Source organism: Orbicella franksi, chromosome 2 (assembly GCF_964199315.1).
Source record: "Orbicella franksi chromosome 2, jaOrbFran1.1, whole genome shotgun sequence".
Lineage (NCBI taxonomy): Eukaryota > Metazoa > Cnidaria > Anthozoa > Scleractinia > Merulinidae > Orbicella > Orbicella franksi.
Genome location: NC_138146.1, coordinates 30078386 through 30103687, shown reverse-complemented (window position 1 = coordinate 30103687; position 25302 = coordinate 30078386). Strand labels below are relative to the sequence as shown.

The window sequence follows — 25302 nt, the reverse complement described above, 5'->3', positions numbered from 1 at the left end:
CTTTATGGTAATTTATGACGTCATTGCGCGGTCAGAGATCTCAATATGGAGTCTGATCTACAGAAGATTTCTCGCTGGAACTGAACATATCCATCTGAAATGTGAATTACGAACGATTAGAAGCACCACGCAAAAACGTCACAATTGTCCACCAAGCTTTGCAAAAATAAACATGACGGCGCGCGGGAAATTTGAAATCCTAAAATACCTGAAAGTAAACGCAGAGAATTCAAAACAGGCAAAGAATTAATGACTTCAAATCACTGAAACAATTTCACACAAACACCAGCTTTTTGATCTGGAACAAAAGTGTTTTTTTTAGCTAAGATTCCCATCAAGCTTACACGAGTTCTTCGTTTGCGCGAGTCTCACACTTTGGAACACTGCACGAAAGGGCGCCAAATAACGCGGGAAAATGAGAACGCTCGCGCATACGCAATGAGGTCCTTGAGGATAAGCGCTGACACAAACAAAATGGCTGACTTGCATTGAGTTGGAGAAGAGGGGGAAGATACCACGTCATTTCTTGATGAGCCGGATTAAAATCCAAGAAAACATTCTCCAATACAAAATGGGCATGGACATTGTCTTAACAAGAGTAGTAGTAAGAGTTCCCGAACTTACCAGTCCATAAAGAGAATTGCAAAACTCTGATAAAACAACAGCCAAACTTATCAAAACACTTTAATTCACTCTATTTTCACGCACAGTACGGAGTACATTACACTTGGTGATGTAAACTAAAACGACTGGTATGATTTTGTAGCATAAATTAAGCATATAAATTAACCTTAATTTAAATTAGCTTAACAACTCTACAAGACTCATAAACATGAGGTTAGAAACCTAAGCTTATGTGCTCTAACGATATGAACTTAATTAATCGAAGTAAGAATATAGAAAATTAAAGAAAAATTATCTACGATAAAAAATATAGTAAAAATAATCTTGGATTATAAAACTATCTCTGCAAACAATGCAGAATTTCTCTAAATAAGTTAATCTTATACTTTACTTTAATAGTACAGTACTGTGATCATAGTTAATAGAGGGAACGGTTAAGAAGCCTGGTAAACATCAAAGAAGCCAACAAACAGGCTAAGATTTATGTTGGAAGGTCCTTGACCCAGCACATCTCTTTTTTTTATGGTTATTGACTATGCATGAATTACATAATCATAATGCCTTTATTGGTTAGTTGTATGAGCACACATAACCTCCTTTTGTATTTTGCCAGGTTTTGTGCAAGGTCAACTCCCAAAATAGTCAACAAAAAATACAAGAAAGAACTTCACCAGGCTTCATAACCATTTCCCTGTATTATCTATGCTGTGATATATCTAAACATCTTTCAGAGGCATCAAAAAGAGAAAATGATAATTTTTTATACAATGGTAACCAGGTTGGGGGGTTGGGGTGGATAACCAACAGAGTTTTACACTGGGAGGATCTGCCCTGAGGTCCATTAAACCCTTATCCTTTTCTATTACTTTTGACATTGTGAGTGACTTAATACCAATCCTAAACAAAGTCCTGCAGAAATCGCACTATCCAAAAAAGGTCCACCATTTCTACCCTAAAAAAATCCCCAAATAGTTCATTTTGAACCACAAGAGGGCCTTTGCACCTCATCACTTTATCTATGCTTCCTTCTTTATGTATCCAACAAAAATTATTTTCTGACACATTTTTATAAAGAATAAGTCTACTAAAGAGAGGTCCTAAGTGAAAAGTAGTAATACGTAAGGAAAGGGCTGGCCTTGTGTGCACTGTTATTGGAGAGTGGGGTGAGGTGGGACTGGGGTTTGGGTGGAGATATAACTGCCAATTTAACGTGTGATACTAACATAGGGAGCAAATATTAAAAGGGTGCTTACCATTTATAGCAAAGGGGTGGCCAGTTTAAGAGAACTGGTTCTTACTGGTCTTAATAGTAAATAACCATAAAATTCTTACAACCTCTCCAGTAGTTGTTGCCCTGTCAAAATGTTGCCCATGTTTGTGTTAAAATGAAAGGAACTGGCAAAAACACAAGCTTTGTGAGAAAATGATGCGTACAATTTCCAAAAAAATGTATGAATTGATAAGTGTTGAAATTTTCTAACCGATTCGTTTCCTTATTTTCTATGATCCATATATTTTTGTTTAACAAATAAGAAGCCTAAGCTGTGTATTACACTGTGATAAAACACGACGGGCATTTGCGAACACCAGGGAAATGTAGAAAACAAGAGCCGCAGGCGAGTGTTTTCTACATTTCTCGAGTGTTCTCAAATGTCTGGAGTGTTTTATTACAGTGTAATACACGGGTCAGGCTTCTTCAGTTGGTGTATGATATAGAGGTAATGTGGCACAAAACAATAAAACATGCTTTTTCTATGTTTCATACTCTGATAAAACATGGGTTTTTGACCAATCAGAGTGCACGCAAGGCCCTATCTATGTTATAATACCTAATATTTCTATTTTATTCTTGGCAAAAGTAATAATTCTAAATTTCTAGTACAGAAGTACATGTAAAACCCTCAGAAGTTACATTCAAAAGTAAACCTACCAGTCTTACTAAGCCTTACTATTGTGACAGAAAATCAAAGAGTGACATACAATACTCTAAAAAACAAACAAATCCTAAATCTAGTTGTATTAAAACTTTGAAAAATATCAACCCTGATCAATTAAATCATATGATACATGTCTTTAACTTGATAGTTATTTAAATATTCTAACTTTCATATACTACCATCAATTCTCACTGAAATAAGCATGCCAACAGGGCCACAGATTTGCTATGCAATAGGCAAGAACAATATTTAAACTGCTTGACCTATTTCAGCCAAATTGTGATATATATATATATATGTATGCTACTAGACAAACAGTCATTTTTCAATTATAGATACTTTACAATGGAGACAACAAAAAAATAGTTATAGCTACACATTAGACCAACATAAAATGTTTTAAAATCTTAAAAGTTGTTGTCACTGACTTAAAAATCTTAAAATAGACGTTTTGGCTAAAATACTACAACCTTCTTCAGTGATGAAATGAATGTTAACAGCGTCTAATGTAAATGAGATGTTTATAAGAATGTGAGGAACTTGCTAGGGATTAATTTAGCATTTTGTAAATGTCTGGAATATGTGCGTGGTCATTAATTGAGTTTGGTTCGAGAATGGAATGCCACGCTTCCAAGAACACTGGAACAGAACTGTATGAAAAACAACCACGAATTTGATTTTAATAACGTCAAGGTCATAGACCGCTGTCCCTTGTGGTTGTGTAGATTGTTCTTGGAAGCGTGGCATTCCATTCGTGAACCGAACTCAATTAACGACCATGCGCATATTCCAGACATTTACTAAATGCTAAATTAATCCCTAGGAGTTCCTCACATTCTTATAAACATCTCATTTACATTAGACGCCGTTAACATTCATCTCATCACTGAAGAAGGTTATAGTATTTTAGCCGAAACGTCTATTTTAAGATTTTTAAGTCAGTGACAACAACTTTTAAGATTTTATTACTATGCCTGACTACAACTACAGTATTTTTATAAAATGTTTTCTTGACTTACAACAGCATGTAGAAACTTTAACATGTGCTACACAATTTACACATGAGGTGCACCTAAATATAATCACTGAAGATGCTTTCAACAAAAGTAGACTTGATGTTCATTTTGAGGTGCCACGAGGTGCAGCCCTTGGTATCCTTTGCGGGGTTGGAGGAGGTTGGTCTCTTTGAAGAGTTGAAGGAGGTAGTACTCTTTGAGGGGTTGGAGGAGCTGGTCCCTCTGTGAAGAAACAGAAATTAACACAAAACAGTTACTTGTCACAAAGGTAATTAAAGGCAATTAAAATAATCTTACAGCGCCACTAGTAACCACAAAAACAGAAAATTGAATGCCATGGAACAAAAGTAATTGTAACAACTTGAATTACACTAATGCAACATACAACCATTAAGCAAAGTTTTGTCCTTCCTTTTTGACATCTTTTTGTACACTTTCATTGAGTTTAATTTTACCAGTTTGGCCTGCTTTGATACATTAATTTTGTTTGTGAAGGTGGAAAGGGGCAGCATCCTATTACCACTGAGATAGGATTGGCCTCCCTTACAAACATTTTTTTAAACTTTCATAATTTGTATTCACAAGTTTAGCCTGCTTTGATGCATGCTGTTGCCACTGAGGAAGGTTTGGTCTTCCTGTTTGACATCTTCTTGTTAACATTCATTGTGTTTGATTCTACCAGTTCCTCAACTGTCCCAAAAAGCTTACTTTTTTGTCTTCACCTATAGCAAGTGAACATTCAGCTTTTCCACTCACCAAAGTTTCAGCCTCTGAAGTGCCAGCTTTCCTGAAGAAATTCATCTTGAAAGAAGCGACTTCGGAGGCCGCCATTTTGAAACTGTGCTTGGCAGCCAGGCCGTGTTCGTGTGACATCATTCTGTCCGACTTGAAATTGGCAAGAAGCAAAGCAAAATGTATTTTTCCCGAGCAATTATCCACTTCATTAACTTCACTACTATCATTTTCGGAGTTTGGAGCATGTTTAGCTTAAACGAATATGGCTCGAGAGTGGCCATAACCCAAAGTGGTACTTAAAAGGCTTGTCGGAAGCCAATTGGACAAAATCTCTTGGATGGAATGATGTCACAAAAACACTGCCTGGCTGCTGAGTACTGTTCAAAATGGTGGCAATGATATGGAATACATATTTTGGGCTTCTTTGGAAATGAATTTGATAAGGAAAACCTGCATACACATTAGAGGCCGAAACTACGGTGAGTGGCTAAATGTAGTGCGAGGTTTTTATTAATGTTGACAAAAATATACGTTTTTTGGAGTGACCTTCTCCTTTAAGTGGTGGTGGAGAGGGATTGGGATATTTGAGACTAGGAGGCATTGGGGGAGGGGTAACTGTGCTTTCAGGAAGCTCAGCATTTCTGACATTAACTCCAGCTATGTATACCTGGTGTTTGATTGGTCAAATCAAACAGAATTTACTACAAAAGGGTCAAAATGACAACAATTTATAACCCCAGTCACGTCATCATCATCATCATCTAGTCCTCTTTGTCTCATGGGGGACATAGGACGTCCACAATTGCTTTCCATTTTTGTCGGTCCTGAGCCGCTCTTTTGGCTTCGCACCAGGTCATGTTGATCTCCTTCAGGTCCTTCTGTATGCTTCTGCGCTATGTAATTCTGGGCCTGCCATGTTTCCGTGTTCTTGCGGATTCCAATCCATCGCATGGCGTGCTATGTTTCTCTCACCCTTCCTTAGTGTATGACCAATCCATTTCCAGCGTCTCCTCTTTATGGTGGTAACAATAGGCTCTTGTCCAGTTCTTATCCATAAATCTTTGTTAGAAATCAACTCAGGCCAATATACTCTCAGAATTCTCCTCAGACATTTGCTGATGAATGTTTGTACTTGCTTTGTAGAAGCTGTCGTCACTCGCCATGTCTCTGAACCGTACAGTAAAACTGCCTTAACATTGGTGTTGAAAATTCTAATTTTGGTAGCTGTGCGCAGGTCTTTGCTTCTCCAGACTGGTGTAAGCATGGCAAAAGCTTGCTGCGCTTTCTTTCTTCTTGCTGCCATGTCTTCATCCCTTCCTCCAGTCCAACAACTCATATTAAAGTGAACCTAACCCGCAAATTTTTTTTCCGCTAAAATAATAAAGCTTATTTAGTGGAGTAATTTGCCACAAAAATTTTTCGATTTGGTTAAATCTTTGATTTTCTGTGGCTCATCAAAGTACGTCAAAAGGCCGCCATTTTGGTTCACGATCGACTTTAATGGGGCATGGGTCAAGGACCGGATGTGACGTCAAATCCAGAACATGGTGATTCTGTAAATTCGCATATTTACTTGTTTCTGTGGGGAAAGGCTGAGAAAGTAGTTCAAAAAAAACGTTAGCCAGGTGCGTTGTAGTGGGATGTAGCAACACAGCAAACATACAGGAGGTACTGCGCTTCATGCCATACCGTTTTATGGAGAGATGATCGTCCTGAAGAGAAGAAACATACAAAGTGATGGGTCGATTTTGTGAAAGCGAAACGTGCAAAGTGAGAGCCGTCTGAGTTTGGTGATCTGTTCTAAGCATTTCAAACAAGATGATTTTGCTCGACGCCTGGATTTTCAGGGAGAGGAGGGGATTTTGCTGATTCTATAGCTTAGGCGAGACAAATTTGGAATAACCGCTTTTCCATCGATTCATGTAGCAGTTGTTGCATCTGATCTGAAAAACAGCAGCAGTCAGTCAGCACAGCTGACAGATACAGGAGAATGGTTAGATATTTTTTTCTAAGCAAATGTTCCCTGCCCTGATATGTTAGTTTCCTTCCTTGTTCAATACTTTGAAAAAGAAATCTGTGAGGGTATTTTGGGCAAGTTTCAAATCCTTTCAAAGTCATGTGAACAAGCACACTAGTTTGGAAGACCCTCCGTTCAACAAATGCGGCCATGGAGCATTCAAGCAGGGAATGGCTTAGAATTAGTTTATATGTTCAGAACCCTTTTTACATGTGGGTATTATCAATGTACAGAGAAAATACTTTGGCCAAGACCAGAACAATTTCAAGCTGTCTGTGTATGTGTCTGTTTCTGCATGCAGGGCTTGAAATTAACTTTTTCTTTCGGGAGCTAGCTGGTGAGTAACGGAAAAATTTTGGTCGCCAACTTATTTTAAATATAACTCACACAAGAACACGATTTTATACGTTACTTTGCATGCACGAAAAGTCACAATTGAAGAGCGAAAACAATTAGAAACAACACGAGTAACAATTAGTTATAAAGCTACCATTGTTCTCAAGTGATATGTCTCTGGTCCGAAGGTGATGGTTGTCTCCATAGTCATTTTAAATGAAGCGAAGCATAAAACGTTCTAAGTCCATGGTTTTCATTGTGAGACAAACACGGGTCTTTGCGTATATGTGTATTTTATTCAACAACTGAGGAAGGATTCAAAGTTTGGATTAACCTTTTGGCTGAATCTTCATTCCCTGCTCGTAAAAACTCACGTAATTCCTTCAGCTGATTGGTATCTGCCGCCATTTTTGCAGCAAATGAAAAGTACATGGTGTTGAAGTGTGCCTGCTATCCCAGTTTCGGAAGAAGCCGTTGAAACAATATGGCACGCCGTGAACGCAGTATCGACGTGTCGAAATATGTTCAATTTTTTTGATTATCTTGTAATATTCAGACATTATTTTACTGGGGATGGAAAGGTGAGTTGTATACTAGCTACCATATCCGATTGATTTCCTAATATAAAGATTTAAAAACAAAAGTTGTGTCGTGGTTTGCTTTAGTTATTGGACAAAACGCGAGTCGCCAGCTGGCGACCAGTTCTGAAAATTTAGTTGTCAGTGCTCAATTTTTGGTTGCATTGGCGACCAGTGAGTCGCAATTTCGAGCCCTGGCATGAGGCTTGTGGACTTGAATTGTATTTATAGGAAGTTTTAATTATTGATACCGTGGTAACGCATGCTCATGAGATTGCATCTCTGCTGACCAAATGCTCTTGCAAATGAGGACACGTTGTTCCAGAAACATTGCTGAAGACACAAATATTTCCCTCTTTGCCCAGCATGGGAAACATTGTTGCGACACAAAAAATGTTTCTGATAAATATTATTTTTTACAGGGACATCGTTGTGTCCGTAACAATGCGTCTGCAACTTGCTGTACTGTAGAAAAGCCATCATTAAACTGATATTGTTGTTGTTGTTCTTCTTCTTGTAGTTTCCAGTCCTTGTGAGACAGAGCCATATTATTATTAGCTTGTCATTGTTTGCCAGGAAATAGATTAAAGAATACAGAATCAAAAATAAATAAATAAATATATAAATAAATAAATAAATATATAAATAAATAAATAAATAAATAAATAAATAAACAACATAATTTTGTTGTCCAGGTTGATTGTGACATGTAAATGGTCAGTGAAGGGACACAAACATTAAATTTTCCACTTGACAATAAAAAAAAGAAAGGCAGCTGCTTCCAGTTTGTAAAACAGGATTATAATAATTCACATTCTAAGAACAAGTAAAGAAAAAGGGGTCCTTTTGATGTTTCATGGGCCTTTTTTTATTAGTGTGTTGTGCGAGTGAAACAAACTGTCTATGTCTATGAATCAATAGTTCAGTAAGCTGTGGGTCTCCAGGTGAATAAGACTGATATGTTTTTGAACAAATGCCATATTTTTGCAGTATTGTACAGTTGTAGAACAGTTTGTGTTGCAGTTTGTCAAAATAAGTAGAGTAAATATCAAGCACACTCTAGTTTTGTTCGAATTCCTCCTTAAGGTCAAATCATTCATAGCTTTCATCCTTTTCAACTGAAAATTCTTTTCTAATAATATTATTGCTACATAAAGGAATCCTCTTGTTCCCCAACATCCCATACACCAGCCTTGAGAACTCTCAGTATGAAACACTTCGTAACTAAAAAAGATTAATGGAAAAAAGTTCTCTAGCGGTGGGCATCTTAGGGTGAGGGGGGGGGGGGGGGGATAGGACAGGATACCTAAAAACAAAGCTCAATGAAGAAATCACAAAAAGTAACAGTATTGTTCGAGGATCACTAAAGCATGTTTGTAACAGTGATACAGGACTAAACAGGTGTACACTAATCGTAACTCACACTTGACCAACCAAAGATTGTAATAACATAACCAACCCCCTAGCTACCCCCTTCTTACTCAGGAACTTTACAATGATTTGTTTATACATGTAACTGATTGTTTCACAACTATACTTGTAAATTGGAAGAATCACTGTTAAATAAAATGTTGTGTGCATGCATGTAAAGAGGGATTCAGAAAAAATTTTTATTTTATACAGCCATGTGCATGCCTGAATTACCTTTCTTTGCTGCCAGTTTGATGGTAGGTTTGCTTCTCTTTAGTTTTGTATTTGCCCGCTGCTAATCTTAAACTCCATTTCTGAAGGAATACAGGTTTAATTCCTGGACATTCAATAACACACTTTAAGATAACATCAGCGCCAATATCTTCAAGAGCAAGATCACTCTTCTTTGAGTCTTGACAACCTTCTAACTCACTTAACAGCAATAACATTCGTTGATGTTTTAAAGGGAAGCGATGCTACAATTTCTACACTTGCACGTAAAGAACACAAACACTGTCATGGGATAATCATTTTGATCTACATTGAACGCGTGAAGTTAAAATAATTTGAGAAAGTGAACGGACTTGACTGTTATTACGAAAGTATATTAGTGCGAGATCGAAGAAGGCGCGAAGATAGTAAAGATGCGCCACGCGCTCCAGTCTTACTAGTATCACTCTTTGACTTCTACATATCATTGCCTTCGAGTCTGTCCATTAGAGCTCGTTCGAGTTCTTTGTAAGCATCCACCTCCTGATATTTGGCTATCCATTCTCCATTGGCCAGAGAGTAGTCAGCATACAAATCAGCTCGGTTGTCACTGTTTGACTATTCAGTTTGCGATGTTGATAAGCGTGAGCAGTCATTCTCTTCAGCGATATAATAAATTTCAGAGTTTTCTGAGTCAAAGCTCATTTCAGAATCAGACGAACTAGAAGACATTGTTAGTAAAAACAGAAATTGGTCGACTGCAGAGTCCCAGTGAAAGAACTTGTGCTGCAAAAAGGCTTCTACACTCGAACAAAGTAAAAGACCTGACTGGGACAGCTGAAGCATTCGTTCTGGATTTGATGTCACAGCTTTAACTCTCCCCAGATTCCCCATGCGTGGTTGCGAACCATTCGAAACTCGGTTAGGAAGGAGCACAGAAACTCAAGGATTTAACCAAATCGCAAAATTTTTGCAGCAAATAACTCCACAAAATAAGCTTTATTATTTTAGCGAAAAAAATTTTTGGTGTTAGGTGCACTTTAAGAAAATTCAGTTACAATACAACACTTGAATGTTGTCTCATTAACGATTATAATAACAATAAGTCAATGAGACATTTAGTTATACTGAATAAGCAAACAAACCTGGAAAGACTGGTATTCCCATTGGTGGCATTTTACTGCGTGGAACAGGTGCAGGTGCAGGGGGACTCTTTGGAGGTCGTGAGGATTCACTTTCTGGGATAGGGGCAGGGGGTCTCTCTGAAGGTTGTGGTAGATATGTCTTCGGCAATAGCTAGTGATGAAAGTCAGTGCATGTTATTATGATACACACTTGATAGTGACAAAAAATAAAATGAAAACAGCAAAAACACACTCACTAGTAACACGATAAATTACCTTTGACTGGACGTCTAAACCTGAACCTGCTAAAGGAAAAAAGCTGTAAATTAATTTACAAAGAAAAAGATATTTGAGAAGACAGAAACATTGCAAAACTTGCGTTGGGAGAGTTACGTCACACATGGCTGACTATCCCTCAGTATCTGGAGCACCAAGCAACAAGGAATATTTTTGTGGCTACTGCCTTCTGGGAAGGCATAGCCACTATATCATGGTGTTGCAAGTGAGTAAGTCCATAGACTTTCACAGAAACCAATTCCCCTCATATCAAAATGACAGACTATCGTGTGAAATGAGTAGGTCTGTAAATTTCCACAGGAAACCCAATACCCATAACAAACTAGGCACATTAAAATAAGTCATTTTGCGGTCCACCATCTTTGTTTTGCCATCACTGGATGATGAGCAGAGTATGTTTGTTTTACTTTTCCTGGATGGATACTTTTCCATTTCAGGTTATTACCAGCATATTGTCATTTAGTCAGCCAGGTAACCCTTAAAGTTCACTGGTGCCTGTTCATACTCCTTGCTAGAAAAAGGGGCAGTGAGCAAGTAAAGTATCTTGCCCGGGAACACTGTATGTTAATAGCAAACAAAGATTAAATAAATGTAATCTTAAAGGTGATTCTTCAAGGTGCCCTATAGTTTACAGCACTTTTACTTTGATCAGTTGATACTAAACTAATGGTATTAAATTAATTGTGATCATCTTCATGATAAATAGTTACACAAAACTAGTATAACCTGTCAGCACTATTCTCTCACAAATCACTTTTTTTTTTAGTCTATTATCTCAGATATAATAACCATGCAAGCTTAAAGTACCTGTAGGAGGGGGTTCACTTCTTCGTCGAGCAAATGTTTGTGGTGGAGTGGAAGTACTAGATGATCCAGCCTGTATATCTTCCCTGTTAACAGGTGTTGTTCTAGACCTTGAATGATCCTTTCTTTTACCATAGCTTCCTGAGGGGGTTAACAAAAGGCAAAATTACATATAAATTATTTAATATAATGAAACGGGAAAAAACAGAGAAAAATATGACACATACTTGCGGTCTTCTCCTCTTTATCATAGTCTGGTCGAGGGACAGGAGGGGGAATATCATTGCAAATCTGAAATTAGAACATGAATTGCATGTATAACCAAGAAATGAGAAACAACTAATTACAACATGTACAGTTAGGAGCTACTTGTACCACTGAGAAAGTTTTATTAGGAGTTCATGGACACTTGAGCCAGTGCTTTAGTAAGCAAGCAGGAAAGCAAGCAAGAAAACCATTTCTTTAAAGTCTTATCAGGGTTTTAAAGTTTATAACAGTACTCTCCATTAATCTCAACTTGTTGGGCACTGATCATGCAAATGCTTTTCCCACTGATGATTACTTCATTCTGAACTGGATATTGTTATAAATGAATAGCATGTGACAATCCATTATGATGGCTAAAAAATAATTGAAAGAAGCCAATTTATAATTTAAACAAAATAGTGTCAGTTAATTTGTTGAGAGACAATCCAATGACTTGAAGCAATTAAAAACAATCTACTTAAGTTTGTCCTTACCTTTCCTGACTGTTTCAATTGTGGAAAGAGATCTTGAAGATTGCCATGTATTCTGGAAAACATATGGGAAGAGGTCAACAAATGTAAATCCTACTGATTTCTATCTAGTAAGTATTGTATATATTAAACAATATTTATTGTATCACTAACTCTGTAAGTGAGCAAGATGAACCAAATCCTTAAAATGGCCTCGTTCTTTTAGTTTGGGTTTATAGGCTTTGACTCAATCCTGGTCCACAAACAGGGGAAAAAGAACTTGGCTAATATCTGTGATCTAGCCCTCTTGACATTTCAATGGTAAGAGCAAAGTCTGTGTTTGAACCAAATGGCCTACAATGTATCAGGCCAGGGCTTGTCTCTTGTTTAATTTCCATAGCATGAAGTGACTAGGAGTATTCCACTCCCCCTTGGATGGGATTCTAGTCCATCACCGTTACCTCGGCTCACAACATTTTCCAGTACCCATTTGTACACCTTGATGGCAGATGCAGTAGTACAATAGTGAGAATACTGTCTTCAAGTATAAACATGTGCAGTGACCTTGGCCCAGGTTCAAACCCAGACTGCTTGATACAGAGTAAAGTGTACTAAACATTAGGTCAGAGTCGATCGACATCTCAGTCAACAGCTCACTGAGCCTTAACTTAATTTTTCAGACACACCATAGACAGGGCTTTTATTTACATTTTCAACCGGAGCGCAACTGGTGTTCACAAGCGGGCAAAACTTTTTGAACCAAAATTCTCATAAGAAAAACTTTCCTGTTGATGGACAAATTAAATCTGGCAGGCAAAATCGTCCTCACAGCCAGTCAATTTGCCTGGTGCCAGGCCTTTAATGAAAACCTTAGCCATAGAATGTTGATCAATACATTAGAGTTAGTTGACACTTAGCCAGCTATCGACCAACTGTCGATTGAGTCATGATTGAGTCTCGATTGAGATGTTGATCGAGTGTTGATGGAGTCTCAATCGAATATTGATCGAATACAAATCAAGTATCGATAGAGATGTCAATCAAGATGTTGATAGAGTGTTGATCACAGGTATCGATCAACACTTGACTGTGGATGTCTTTAGTACACATGATTTGTAAACACTAATTAAAAGTATTATCCAGGGACTCCAATAATCCTTCCTCTGGTGTCAAAAAGATGAAAGTCTCTGTACTTACTCTTCATCTTCCTTGTAGTATCCATCAGGTTCTGGATGTTGGGTGAACTAAGAGGAAAAAAGTCTACATAAGTTATACAGATTTAACTTTGACAAAAGCTTTAAATAACAAATTATATACACCGAATGCAAATATGGCAGACCACTCGGTCGGCACCAGGGACAAGTCGCATGAAAGCGAGGCTAGTCAGGCTTTGATGTTTTGTTTTGACAATGCTTCCCCAGGAAAGTTTTGCTTCGTCGTCGACCTGGTCTGTTTTATTTAGTTGTGGCTACAAGCTGCTGTGTTTCTGAACACCACGAGAAGGGATATAAATTTTCACTGTTCGCCTCTTAAGCTCAGGGAAAATAGTGGATCAATGCAATTCGTTGAGATGAAGGAAAGGAGTTCATGATCGCCACAGGAACTAAAGTTTGTTCGCTACACTTCACATTAGAAGATCTTGGAAAAATTGTTTAAATGACAAGCTTATGTAGTGTCTGGTGGTGTTCCAACATGATTTACACGGCCAGTACCTTCCCCAAAGTAAAGAAAAGCTCCTCTTGAAAAACATCCTTTGTCTCAAAGGAAGAAGTTGACTTTGTGTCCACTCGCACGAAATCGCACGAAACAAATACTATGCTGTAATCACCAAGTGAATGAACTTCAACTGCCCCCATCATTGTATCCAGTGAATGCTTTGAGCCAAATGAGAACGACTTGGAGCTAAATGCGGTTGCTTACACATTTTCTAAGATCTTCCAGCCTGAACGAACAAACTTTAACAGTTCGTTCAGTGATCGTGAACTACTTTACCTTCGTCTGTTTTCCCTGAGAGACGACTGCAGAAACGGGAAAAAAAAAAAACACTTTCCCTGCTGTGGAAGGTTTCAATTCCTTCTGGTGGCATTCAGAAACACAACTACTTATAGGGAGTGCGAAACAAAAACAGACCAGATCGACGACGAAGCGACACTTTTGTGGGGAAGCATTGTCAAAACAGAACATCAAAGCCTGACTAGCCTCTCTTGCATGCGACTTGTCCCAGGCGCCAACCGAGCAGTCCACCATATTTGCATTTGGTGTATGGTTAATTAATTCTATAACTTCAAGACCCTAAAATTTAATGAATGTCTTCAACTAATAAGTATATCACTACAGCCATATTTGAGAACTATCTTTAGAAGAAACAATTAACAACAACAATTTTTAGCCTTGCACTAGCTCTAAATAATTAATTTTAATATTTATTTTAATATATTCAGGCCCGTATGAACAAATTTTAAAGTGGGGGGACCCAGGGGACAGCACAGGCCGATGAATAATTATGTACTTGTATAATGTAGGGGTCCATCCCTGTAGGGGGGACAATAGGATCCTTTCTGAGGAAGCTTTTAAATCTGGACACAAATCATGGTCGTAATTTCTATCAGTGTACTTAACGATACTACATACGAACCGATACTACTACTATGAGCCACATATAAATATATATATATGTTTCAAAATGAAATTCAGGTTAAAATGAAATTCCTTTGTCTCTTAACCCTAAAATAATTAATATTCATGGATCATGAATAATTAGGGTTAGAAAAGAAAGGAAACTGAGAATCAAACTAGGTTGAAATCATTCTAAACTGAATTTAATTTTGACCTACATGTATAACATATACATGCAGTAGCCACGTGAAAGGGTAGTTTACAAGAGTCATCTTCATATACCTCATGTCCTGAGCTTATTCCACTACTATAGCTTCCACTACTGCTTGCAGCTGAAACATAAAACAGTGTCCTTGAGAGAAGGTAATAGTTCTCTTATATAGAGAGCTACCAACAGCATACATGTACCGCTCACCGTGAACTAATTATAATGGTAGACACCTAACCTGAATTTTTCTAAAACTCACACTACATCATCATTTTGTTTTATTGAAGCACTGTGATTAAGTAATAATCTTTAACTACTCACTTGAAGTGGAACTTCTTGAGCTGGTTGATCCTCGTCTTGGAGTGAGAGAGGAGCTTTTTGGTCCCTAATAAGATACAAAATATAGAAAAAATGTCACTTAATTGGTTTATCTGGATATCTAGTGACATTGAAAACCACTGTTTCAAGTACAGTAACCTCTATCGGGTGTATCCTCTTGGGCTATATGGCCTAAGCCAACTACATATTTTTGAATTGAGGAGAGATCACTCAAGTCAATTTCACTTTAGACTAATATATTAATCTCCAATCAATCTCACCTGCTGCGATTATACATTTTGTGCATAATTTCTTAATATGCTGTTTACTTCGTGGCCATATAAACTGATTACCTGGGTTAAAATCTAGCTTATTTTTTAGACTGTAATCCTCAATTGACCTGAAATGAGGAATTGAGCAATTGCCAAACTAGAACCCACTGAGGTGTAACAGATTGTTACATTTTCCTTAATGCAAACAAAACAAAACCTGAAGGGAAAGCCTAAATTTTGAAAATTTAAGTACCCTGAATGCTTTATAAACAAGGAATACTATATTCTATCCAGACAATCTAAAAGTGATAATTTTTTTTGGCTGCATGTGTGCTTTTTGGGTGATAACAAACTTTACAGAACTTTCAATTCTTAAAGCTATTATAAGTAATTTTTGCTCATCAGTTTTAATTTGAGAATTCCAAAAGACATTGGTTTTGAGTACTCATTATTAAAAGCATTAATCAGTCTATTCTTCTTCTAGGTAGTTGTACTCTTTACCGTAACAGCCCCTGAGATCCTCATTTTCTTCATTAATTCAGCTACTTCTTCTTCTGTGAGATTTCCTTCTGCTACATTTTGCTGCAGTGTACTTTGTAATAAATCCAAAGAAGACATTGCACCTAAATAAAATTACTATTTGTAAAACTTATTATTATTATTAAATTTTATTCTTAAGATGAAATTTTCTTGACAACTTAATTTCTTGCGATCTGTAGATGGGCAATATTTTGTGGCAATAAAATGGGAAATCAGTTCTAATCAATGATATTTGGACAAAAACTGCTAAGTTCCTATATGGTTCAATTACATGTACTAGCTGGCGCATGACATTACTGCTGAGAATTAAATAACAAACTGTTAACTTCTCTAAGGTTAAATTATCAATGCACAGGCAGAAATTGCCCATGTCTGCCTAGCACCTTTTGACGGTGGTAAGGACCGGACTTTTCTCTCATTTTCAATTTCTTTGGCTCTCACAGCAGCAGCATTACTTGCAGACCGGTAAAAGGCTGGATCAGGATTGACTGGCAAGTTTGATCTTGGTTTAACATAACCAAAATGTTCCGGGTTTGACATTTGGTCTGTTTGGAAACAAAGGAAATGTATAAAATTAATGACTTCATGAATAATCTGTAAAGCCACTGGAAAATACTAATTTATGAATTTACCTGTTATTATTGACATTGTTACAATTCCATATCTCTCATTGTAAATAATCATTTTAATCTTATGTATACAAACATTTTAACTAGTTTGATTTTCTTTTGTATAGTTGTTTATTAATTAATGCATATTTATGTTATTTTAATAGTGGGCTTCCTGTGAAGTAGCTTTTTCCTAAAAGATTACCTAATACATTACCATAAGCTAAGCTTAAATTTACTATAGGCATGCATGATCAGTGTGCTAAGAAAGTCATGTTGGATAGTCCAGACCTAGTGTATTCTATCCCTAACTGACTTTCCCAATGGGCAGGTGAATTTTCTGGGGATAAAATCTGAGAAAACTTAAATTGCAAAACAACTATTAATAATAGAATTATTACAACATCAATTTACTGTTTCAATTTCAATTTTAAATTCATTAATTGTGCTAGTGGAAAAAGCTTTTCTGGGCTAATCAAAATGCATTTCAGCCTAAGTGGTGCATCCTTGTTGCAGCTTGCCCAAATGGTATTAACTGATTATATATGTGAAAACAGTCTGCATGTGTGCAAAATTGGTATTTGAAAGTAAGCAACTCTGCAGCTGTAAACTAGAAGTTGTGGAAATTTAATTTCCTGTAGTGACAAAATTGTCAGGATTTTTTGCTAAATCGTAAGCTGATCTCGGGACTTCTGGATGCAGTTAATTATTTTTGATGCTCTGGGTGGCCATGCATCTCACTAATTACTATAATTATAAAATAGCCATTAAATTCATGTTCATAATTTCAAAGACAAACACTTAGCATGAACCGGTTCTAATTAACAGCTTTAATGGTAGTCTATTTAAGTTAAGTTTGCCGCAAATAGTAAGACTGAAAAGGTTCAAAAACAATAATATAATTACTTGTTGAATCCATGTCCATATATGTATACAATTCTTCTGGATTGTCTTGCCCTTCAGGATTTCTCTCCATGTCTTCATAAACCTCCTGACCATCAGAAGCAGTTCCAGCTTCATAGTTTTGGTATATTTCAGAGTCCACTGAAGTGTACTGATCAGATTCAGGTTGGTTTTGAACTTGGGGACATAGCCTTCTGTCTGTAGTTTCTTCATATATCTTACAAAAGTCGCCTGTGTTGCCTTTCATGGGCACATAATGGTAAGAACCATCCTCACTTTGCTTTTTCACGTAAACGTCCTCTCCCTCTCCATCTTTGTCAAGATTAATGTATTTCTTTCCATTCATTTCTACATAAAACCCATGACCTTCTTCCTCCATGGGTACATAAATATAGGAACCATCACCCTTTTGCATTCTGGTGTAATACTCTCCCTCTCCATGTTCCATGTCAGTGTAAATCTGATCTGGATCTCCTTGGTCCTTGGAATAAATTCATATAACAGGTGAATATTTCAAAATAATTAAATTGGAATTATTGCATGTACATATTAGTGGCATTGTGCCCTCAGAGTCGAGCTAATACTCACAAGGAAAGTGCACAGTGTGTTAGCCAAATCGCGGAACCCATGAGCCTCTGCAATCTCATATGGGCACTGACGATGATAGTTCCTAATTTTGCAAGCTTCTTGAGCTCCAGGAAAAAGGAAAAGGTTGCTGATAAGCCTGCTTAATCCAAACTCTGATGCAAAGTGAAGCAAAGTTGGATGTTCGGCAGTGGAATCACCTGTTAATAAGAACACGCTCACAGTAAGCTTGGGACATGGGATTATGAACTTCTTTCCAAGCAAAAAAGCCATTCAGCCTGACAAAAATGTTTGGAGGTGTAGGTGTGGGGGTGCCTGAGCAGTGGAGAGTACCATCCAAATCTGAGAGAGTGGCCTCTAATGCAGACTCACTCTTAAACTATGAAAAGGTTAAGTCTGCATACGAGCCAAGTGACCCATCAGGCCAGAGCTTATCCCGGTTTCTGTAGCATAAAGCAACTAGGAGTATTTCTACTCCTCCCCCCCCCTCCCTTTAATGGGATGCTAGTCTACTGCAGGGTTACCCCCAGCATTAAGTTTGCTGGTACCCACTTATACACCTGGGTGGAGAGAGGCACTGTGAGAGTAAAGAGTCTTGCCCAAGAACACAACGCAATGTCCCCGGGCAGGGCTCAAGCCCAGACCACTTGATCTGGAGATGAGTGCACTAACCATGAGGCCACTGTGCCTCCCACTTAAACTATGAAAACAGGAGCTAATTGCTGGACTTAACCCCAGTCTAGGACCTAAATAGATTTTGCTACCATCTTCCACATTTCATTAATTTCTGCTATTAGAAGCAGAAATTCTCTTGCTATAAAAATGATCATCAGTTGTTCCAATTTACCTGCTACGTCTTTATGAATGCCAAGCAAATTAAATCCTTCTGGAGCATTTGCTTTGAATGTCTCTGCCAAAGCAACATCTAAACCTTGGAGTTCAGCTGGTGAAATGTTTAGAGATTCACACATGAACTTGACAGGATCCAGCGCTCCATACAGCAGTCTGTAAAATGCGTCGTTCCGTGAAAGAAACTCAAACGTATGCTGCCCTAACAATCGGCGATGAATCCCTTGATAGACATGTGCTGTCACAACACTTGCTATAGGGTACTCTGAAGAAATGCAAAGAAAGTAATTTGTTAAAACCTATGTTTGTTTTAATACCAAAAACTTAAATTACTTTTATATATAAGAGATGACCTGGAAAATAAGACCTGCCAAACAGTTGTGTTGAGAGCTTGTCAATCCCACCATCTGTAACAATTTTTACCCATCAATCCTGCTCCCATTGGCAATAATTGAAGGATTTCATGCAAAAAGGGTGTACATGTATATATACCGTATTGCTTTTTGGGTGATATACGCCCTTTTAGTGCAAAATTCTTCAATTATTACTATTGTGTTTTCGTAACAACTGAGATTTTGACAGTGGTTTATTTACAAAACGTTAACAAGGTTAAAGGGCCCTATTTAGCTACACTTTTGTTTTCGTTTACATGCAAGAGCTTGGCTATTACATTTTATTTAGAGCATGTCGAAATGAAGGAAATTACTGCGAAACCACTAAAGATAATTAAACATACTTTCAAGAACAATACTTATGGTAAAGTAATAAGATTTCCCTTGACTATTAAGGCAAAATTTTATGCCATTGGCTGATTTTAAAATCCACTTAAAAACTTGCCTGGAGTCTCCACAAGTAAGGTAGAACTGTTCAATTGCCTGGCAGGGACTTGCAATGCACCAGCTGTTCCCACAAAGTCAACCATAAATTGACCTCTTCCTTTTACAGGTATTCGCTTGTTAAAAGCAATCACAATTTGCTCCCTTCCCTAAATAAAAGATTCACAGAAATCTGAGACCTTCAAATGTGTCATTACAGAAAAATCTCCACTCAGTAGACAGTGCTAATGATGTCCAGTGTGGCATTGAAACATCAAACCATTCCTAATTAATAGTTTTATTTCTTGTCAACTAATAACGCTTTGCAAAACCAATAATCATTCGATCCATGGAAAGGACTGGAAATCTTGAGGAAGCATGGGTCTAAAAATGCAGATTTTAAAAGGAAAAGTGCAAAAATAAAGTATTTGGCTTTACAAACCAACAATGCAGTAAAGTGGTGGGGGAGGCATGGATATTTCCTAGAACACAATGAACAGTTGTGATCAGCAGACTTAATTTTGCCTGAGTGAGGTTCATTCAGTTAAAACGTAACAAAACTTGTCAACTTTCTTTTTCACAACAGCCCTGTTCTAGCTTCTAGCTGCTTTAACCATTTTAGGACAGCACCTTGAACTTCACAACTAACTGAAGTGAGACTTGAGTTATAAATAACCATTGAAATAATGGGCTTGTAAGCTTGAAACAGTGTACTTTACACTGTTAGATTGTCACTTTTACTTTTTCAGTAATTCTAACATACAAATTAAAATGATAGTCTAAATTCAAATTCAAGATTAAGTTATTGCATTGCAGCAAACTGAAGTGAGTTAAAATAACAACATATTAATAATCTTTTTTGCTTTTCTGCAATAGACAGATTTCAATGCATTAAAATTCAGCCTAAAACAATAGACCTCAGCATGAGGCTCAGGGGAATAATTACAGAGTTTGTGGGGTTTATTCCCTGGAACCTCATGCTGAGGTCTATTGTTTTAGGCTTAATTTTAATATGTCAAAATTGGGTTATTGTAAACCTTTTCAAAATTAACACAAAAATACATTATACATGTACTTACATTGTGTGGGACTTTTTCTGGAATTATTGCCACAACAGCCAAAGGATCTAAAAGTTTTAGTTCATACATTACAATATTCTAAAATGGGTTGAATAAAATTAAAATATTACCAGTACATGTAATAACACTCAATGACTAAATAACCTAAAACCCACATCTCATTTTTTTTTTGACAAAACCCGCTCTTAAAATGAAAAATCCTGCTACGCACTAGTTTTACAACATTATTTAAAGAGAGAAGCCAGTCCGAAAATAATTTGATATTAATTCCAAAGGATGTCATCAATAATGTAAAGGGACGGCTATTTAAATTTTTGTGGAGAAACAAACCAGACAAAATCGAACGTGCAGGTCTTTACCAAGACCACGACAAAGGTGGATTATGTATGTTGGATTTTGAAACAATGATAAAATCATTACGTTTGGCTTGGATCCCAAGGCTTCTAAAGGGCGGGCTCCATACCTGGAGGACGGTACCGGATCACTGTTTAAGAAGTCAAGGAGGTCTAAGATTTCTCCTTAATTGCAATTATTGTGTCAGGTTTTTAGATGATCTTCCAAACTTTTACAAAGATGCATAAAAGCCTTTAGCGAGCTTATAAATCTCTATTCCGAGGATAGCCCCTGTGATACCGTTCTTTTCAACAATAAAGAAATCCTAATTTGGCAAACCTTTCTTTAACAAGGAGTGGTTCTCCAAAGGCATATGCGAAATCCAGGATCTCTTAGATGATAATAGCCGTTTCCTATCTTTTAGTGACTTTCAAGTGAAATATCGATTAACTAGAACCAACTTTTTCTAGTTTTACCAGGTTATTGACGTTATCCCAAAATATCTTTTACTGAAGTCACAAACTTTGGAGTTGTCGGTGTTGACCAATTTCAATGATCCATCGTCCTTTCTTTTAGGAAATGGGGTAGAAATTAACCTCTTGAACGCAAAATCAAAAGACTTTTATTGGCTTCTTATTAACAAGACATACACTGCTCAACAAACTGGTCCGAAAAGATGGGATTCCATGGTAACTTTAAAAGAGGAAGACTGGAATAATATTTTCAAATCAATTTGAATAATTTGTAAGGAAAACAGATTAAAAGAATTCCATTTCAAATTTATTCACAGAATTATTGTAACAAAGAAAGAACTCCTTAGATTTGGGATCAGAACTAACAGTGATTGTCTCTACTGTGGAGAACAAGACTCTATTGACCACACCTTTCTTGAATGTCAATTCACCGGAAACTTCATTAAAAGCTGTTTGAATTGGTTTAATGATGTCAACAATACTCACTTCAATCCAACTACTGTAGAACTTTTATTTGGTACTCACAACAAAAAGTCTACTGTTGACAAGCTGTTTAATTATACTCTCTTGTTCATGCGTCGTTATATATCACTAGAAAATTAAATGAGGATGTGTTACTCCTTCCGGACTTCATTAACAAAATCAGGTATAGATACAGTCTAGAAAAATTTCCTCCTGAGTAAGAAAACAATGCCTCTCCTCTTAAATATCAAAATGTCTGAAATTTTCCTTGCAACTGTAATTTCTTTAATTTGTCTTGTTTGTAATTGCTAAAAAATGTAAAAAATATGTTAATATCTTAAAAGTTATACTGTAGTGAGATAAAGTTTAGATATCAGAATTAATTTGTTTAATTTAGTGATTGTAAAAAGAGTGACGATTAATAATTGCATGTGTGTAAGTAAATGTACTGTAATTAGTGTAAGGTGTAAGTACTTGTGTTGTAGTCAATGTTTCTATTGTAAGTATTGTAAGATTTTTGTGTTGTAATAACAATAAAAAATGTTCTTTATTTAAAAAAAAAAAAAAAAAAATTAATTCCAACTTAACATATATTTTTTTGGTCACCAGGAAGTCTGTTTTCCCAGCATTTTAATAACAAAATATTACGTACTGATTCAATGGGTTTTTGACAATTCGAGACAAGCAGTTTTTATATCATTTTCCTTGATTGTTTTCAAAACTTACCACTTGATTTGGCTTCATCATTCCCAAATTCTTGAGAATGCATTGCCTAGAAAATAAGGTTTCACATTAGATAAGCACAAGAATAAACATGCCTAAATTATGCACTTATCACAAATGTGCCATAATTTATATTGCATACTAAAACAGAGACTGCAAGCACAGACAGAACAAGAATGAATAAGGTCATCATTTGTTTTGCTGTCATGATTTCTTCTACCCCTCTTTCAACAAGTGTCCCCTGTCAAGAACCTTTCCCCCCTTCAAATCCCTTTCCTGGAGCAGTGAGTAACCTGATGGAAATAATGTCTGAAAGTAGTCAAGAATGGGAAACTGAAGCTATTTATTCACCTTTTATACAGGCCATCCATACTTTCAGTCAAATTATACTTGTGCATACTGAAGGAAAGAGATTTTGCTTTGTATATTTTTTGTGTCAACAATTCTCTGCATGTATACATATTCATGAGTTTTCCTTGCCCAAGGGTGGAGAATTTTGATACAATACTTATTATCAATCGTGTTGTCCCAGGGGTGGAGATTTTGAGCGAAATGCCCACCTCTTGCTCCCCACCCCCCCCCCCCCGCCCTCCTCCCCACTGTCATTATAAGCTGGTGTCAAGCATAATTTGAATACCCTGTGTCCATTCCCCAAGAGACCTTCTAACATCAGTTGGACCCCGCCAGTTCGAACTCAGTTATTTCGACTTTCCCGTTATTTCGAACTCAAAATCATTTCCCTCGGATTTGCCCTTCAGTAATTTCCTATCGGTTATTTCGAACCCTGCTATTTCGACCTACTTTTCGTTTCCCCTCAGAGTATGAAATAGCGGAGTTCAACTGTACTTAAATGTTGGTGTAAGGGTCGTCATTTTGTCCGTTACATGTTATGTGGACTTGAGTAAAGGTCTCAGTATTTTACCGTTCGTCTCGCGTGTTATTTCACCGCCAACAAGCATATTAACACATTTAACAATTAGCGCACAAACAAACACCTTCCCTGTATATCACTTTGCGAAAGTTCGCCCTCGTAAATCTATCCTCGGCTGACATGGCTATAATTTTTAACAAATTAAACCCAAAATATATCTTCCCAATGATCACTCTTCGTTACTAAGAATGTTGGCGCTGTGTGCAGGCATTTAATCCATATTTTTGTTGCTTACTTCCGGGTGAAAAAGTTGTTTACGAACACAAAAATAAGTGCTCTCTTCTGCTCTTCCATAGCGCTTTTTAGACGAAGAATTTTGGGCGCTGCAAAACATTAGAAATGAAAACTGGTGTATATTTAAGGGAAAGGAACCATTATTGACCCATTTACTCAACATTGGTCTCCGAAATAACAATCGGATGGTATTTTTATATGAAATGAAGTGTTTAATTAATTTCTGGTCGCTAGAAGTTGATTCCTGCGCCGCTCGATCAACCGCGGGACCTACGATTACGAACATCATTCAGATACAGAGCGACTTAGACTCAAGGTTCTCCTCGGAGACCGTTAAAAAGTCATAAAATGAATGCTGAAAGAAAGAGTTTTAACAACAACAGTGTTGTAGCTGTGAACTGTGTTGCGCATTCCGCTACATTCCGTCGGTGTCTGATCATGGTTCATGACATGATTCAGTTCGTGCGCTCAGACAAGGAAAGTACATTACTGACCTGTCGATCCAAAATATATCCTGTCCTTTGGGGTTCTCGCGTTGCACGTCCAAGTAAGGTTACCCACTAGGAATTAAAATCAAGCCAAGGCCTTCACAATCCTGCAAGCACGAAAATCACTTCCAAAGCATCTTCCTTGACCCGAACTCCTAATATGGAATGGGCGGAAGTCGTACGAATTCTCGATTGCTGAAGCGATCGAAGTGACTCACAACATTGACGTATATTGCTTCTTCAGAAGAGAAGTTGCCGCCAACGTCCGCCTTAGGTCTTGAGACGCTGCAATCCAACAGTTTGACAGTGTTGTAATTCAGAGTTGCATGATAGACTTAACGCGTGCGTAAACCCGCTGCAACGCTGCTGAAACTTTTGATCGTATTTCATTTATCCTACGTATAAAGATGTTGCGAAACATTCCACACATTCCATGACCGCTTCTCTTGGAGGCATATCGTGAACAGTCACGATAGTGAGCGCCTAAGCTTAAGGAAATAAAGAAAAATAAATATAACATTAAATGCAAATAAAACTAGTGCTGGGGAGGATTTGGCATCTTCTACAATTGTTGTTGTCAAATGAAACAGAGTCAACTGGATAATATTTGTCACTGGTATGAATTTCTGCCGAGACTCGTCCCGGAAGAGCCAGAGTCTAAAACGTGCACTGATGCTGCAGCATACCAGAGGAATAGAATCAGGAAATAGAAGCACAGTTTGTACTGTTCATGACTTAAATGACTGGAGATCCATGACATAAAACGCTCGATGAAATTGGTAAGCCAGTGAAAATGGAAGGCGATTCGTTCCCTGTCACACTCCCCCAGTGGGTCGGTCACGCAAGACCGTAACCTCCTACGCATCTTGCGTTTTTTTTGGGTCACGTGTACTAGCAACATGCGTGTCGAGACGTCGATCATTTCCTTTCCCATGTGAAAGAAAATAGAAAACGTCTGAACGTGAGCTAGTATTGGCCCCCTCCCTAATTATTTTGAACAAAAAAATCCCCCCCGGCTAGCCCACAACTCCTATTGGTCCACCTGAGAACAAAGCACCTCT

At 37.3% G+C, this 25302-nt stretch overlaps 1 protein-coding gene across 2 annotated transcripts; it reads right to left on the bottom strand.

Annotated features, from left to right (window-relative positions):
• Positions 1 to 666: 666 nt before the first annotated feature.
• Positions 667 to 25302, bottom strand: LOC145479187 (uncharacterized). 2 transcript variants are annotated; one of them, XM_081457470.1, is made up of 18 exons: positions 24248 to 25302; positions 22592 to 22637; positions 20598 to 20644; positions 19541 to 19688; positions 18702 to 18968; positions 17858 to 18054; positions 17273 to 17750; positions 16142 to 16303; positions 15720 to 15841; positions 14950 to 15013; positions 14703 to 14752; positions 13002 to 13048; positions 11829 to 11880; positions 11316 to 11379; positions 11092 to 11229; positions 10264 to 10289; positions 10009 to 10159; positions 667 to 3799 (listed from the first exon to the last, which is right to left on the bottom strand). In XM_081457470.1, exons 2-18 carry the CDS (start codon positions 22632 to 22634, stop codon positions 3681 to 3683), a joined length of 2175 nt encoding a protein of 724 aa, XP_081313596.1. In that variant the 5' UTR covers positions 22635 to 22637; positions 24248 to 25302; the 3' UTR covers positions 667 to 3680. The 2 variants fall into 2 exon arrangements, with proteins under 2 accessions (XP_081313596.1, XP_081313595.1); XM_081457469.1 differs by having other exon boundaries at positions 10264 to 10292; positions 24248 to 25301.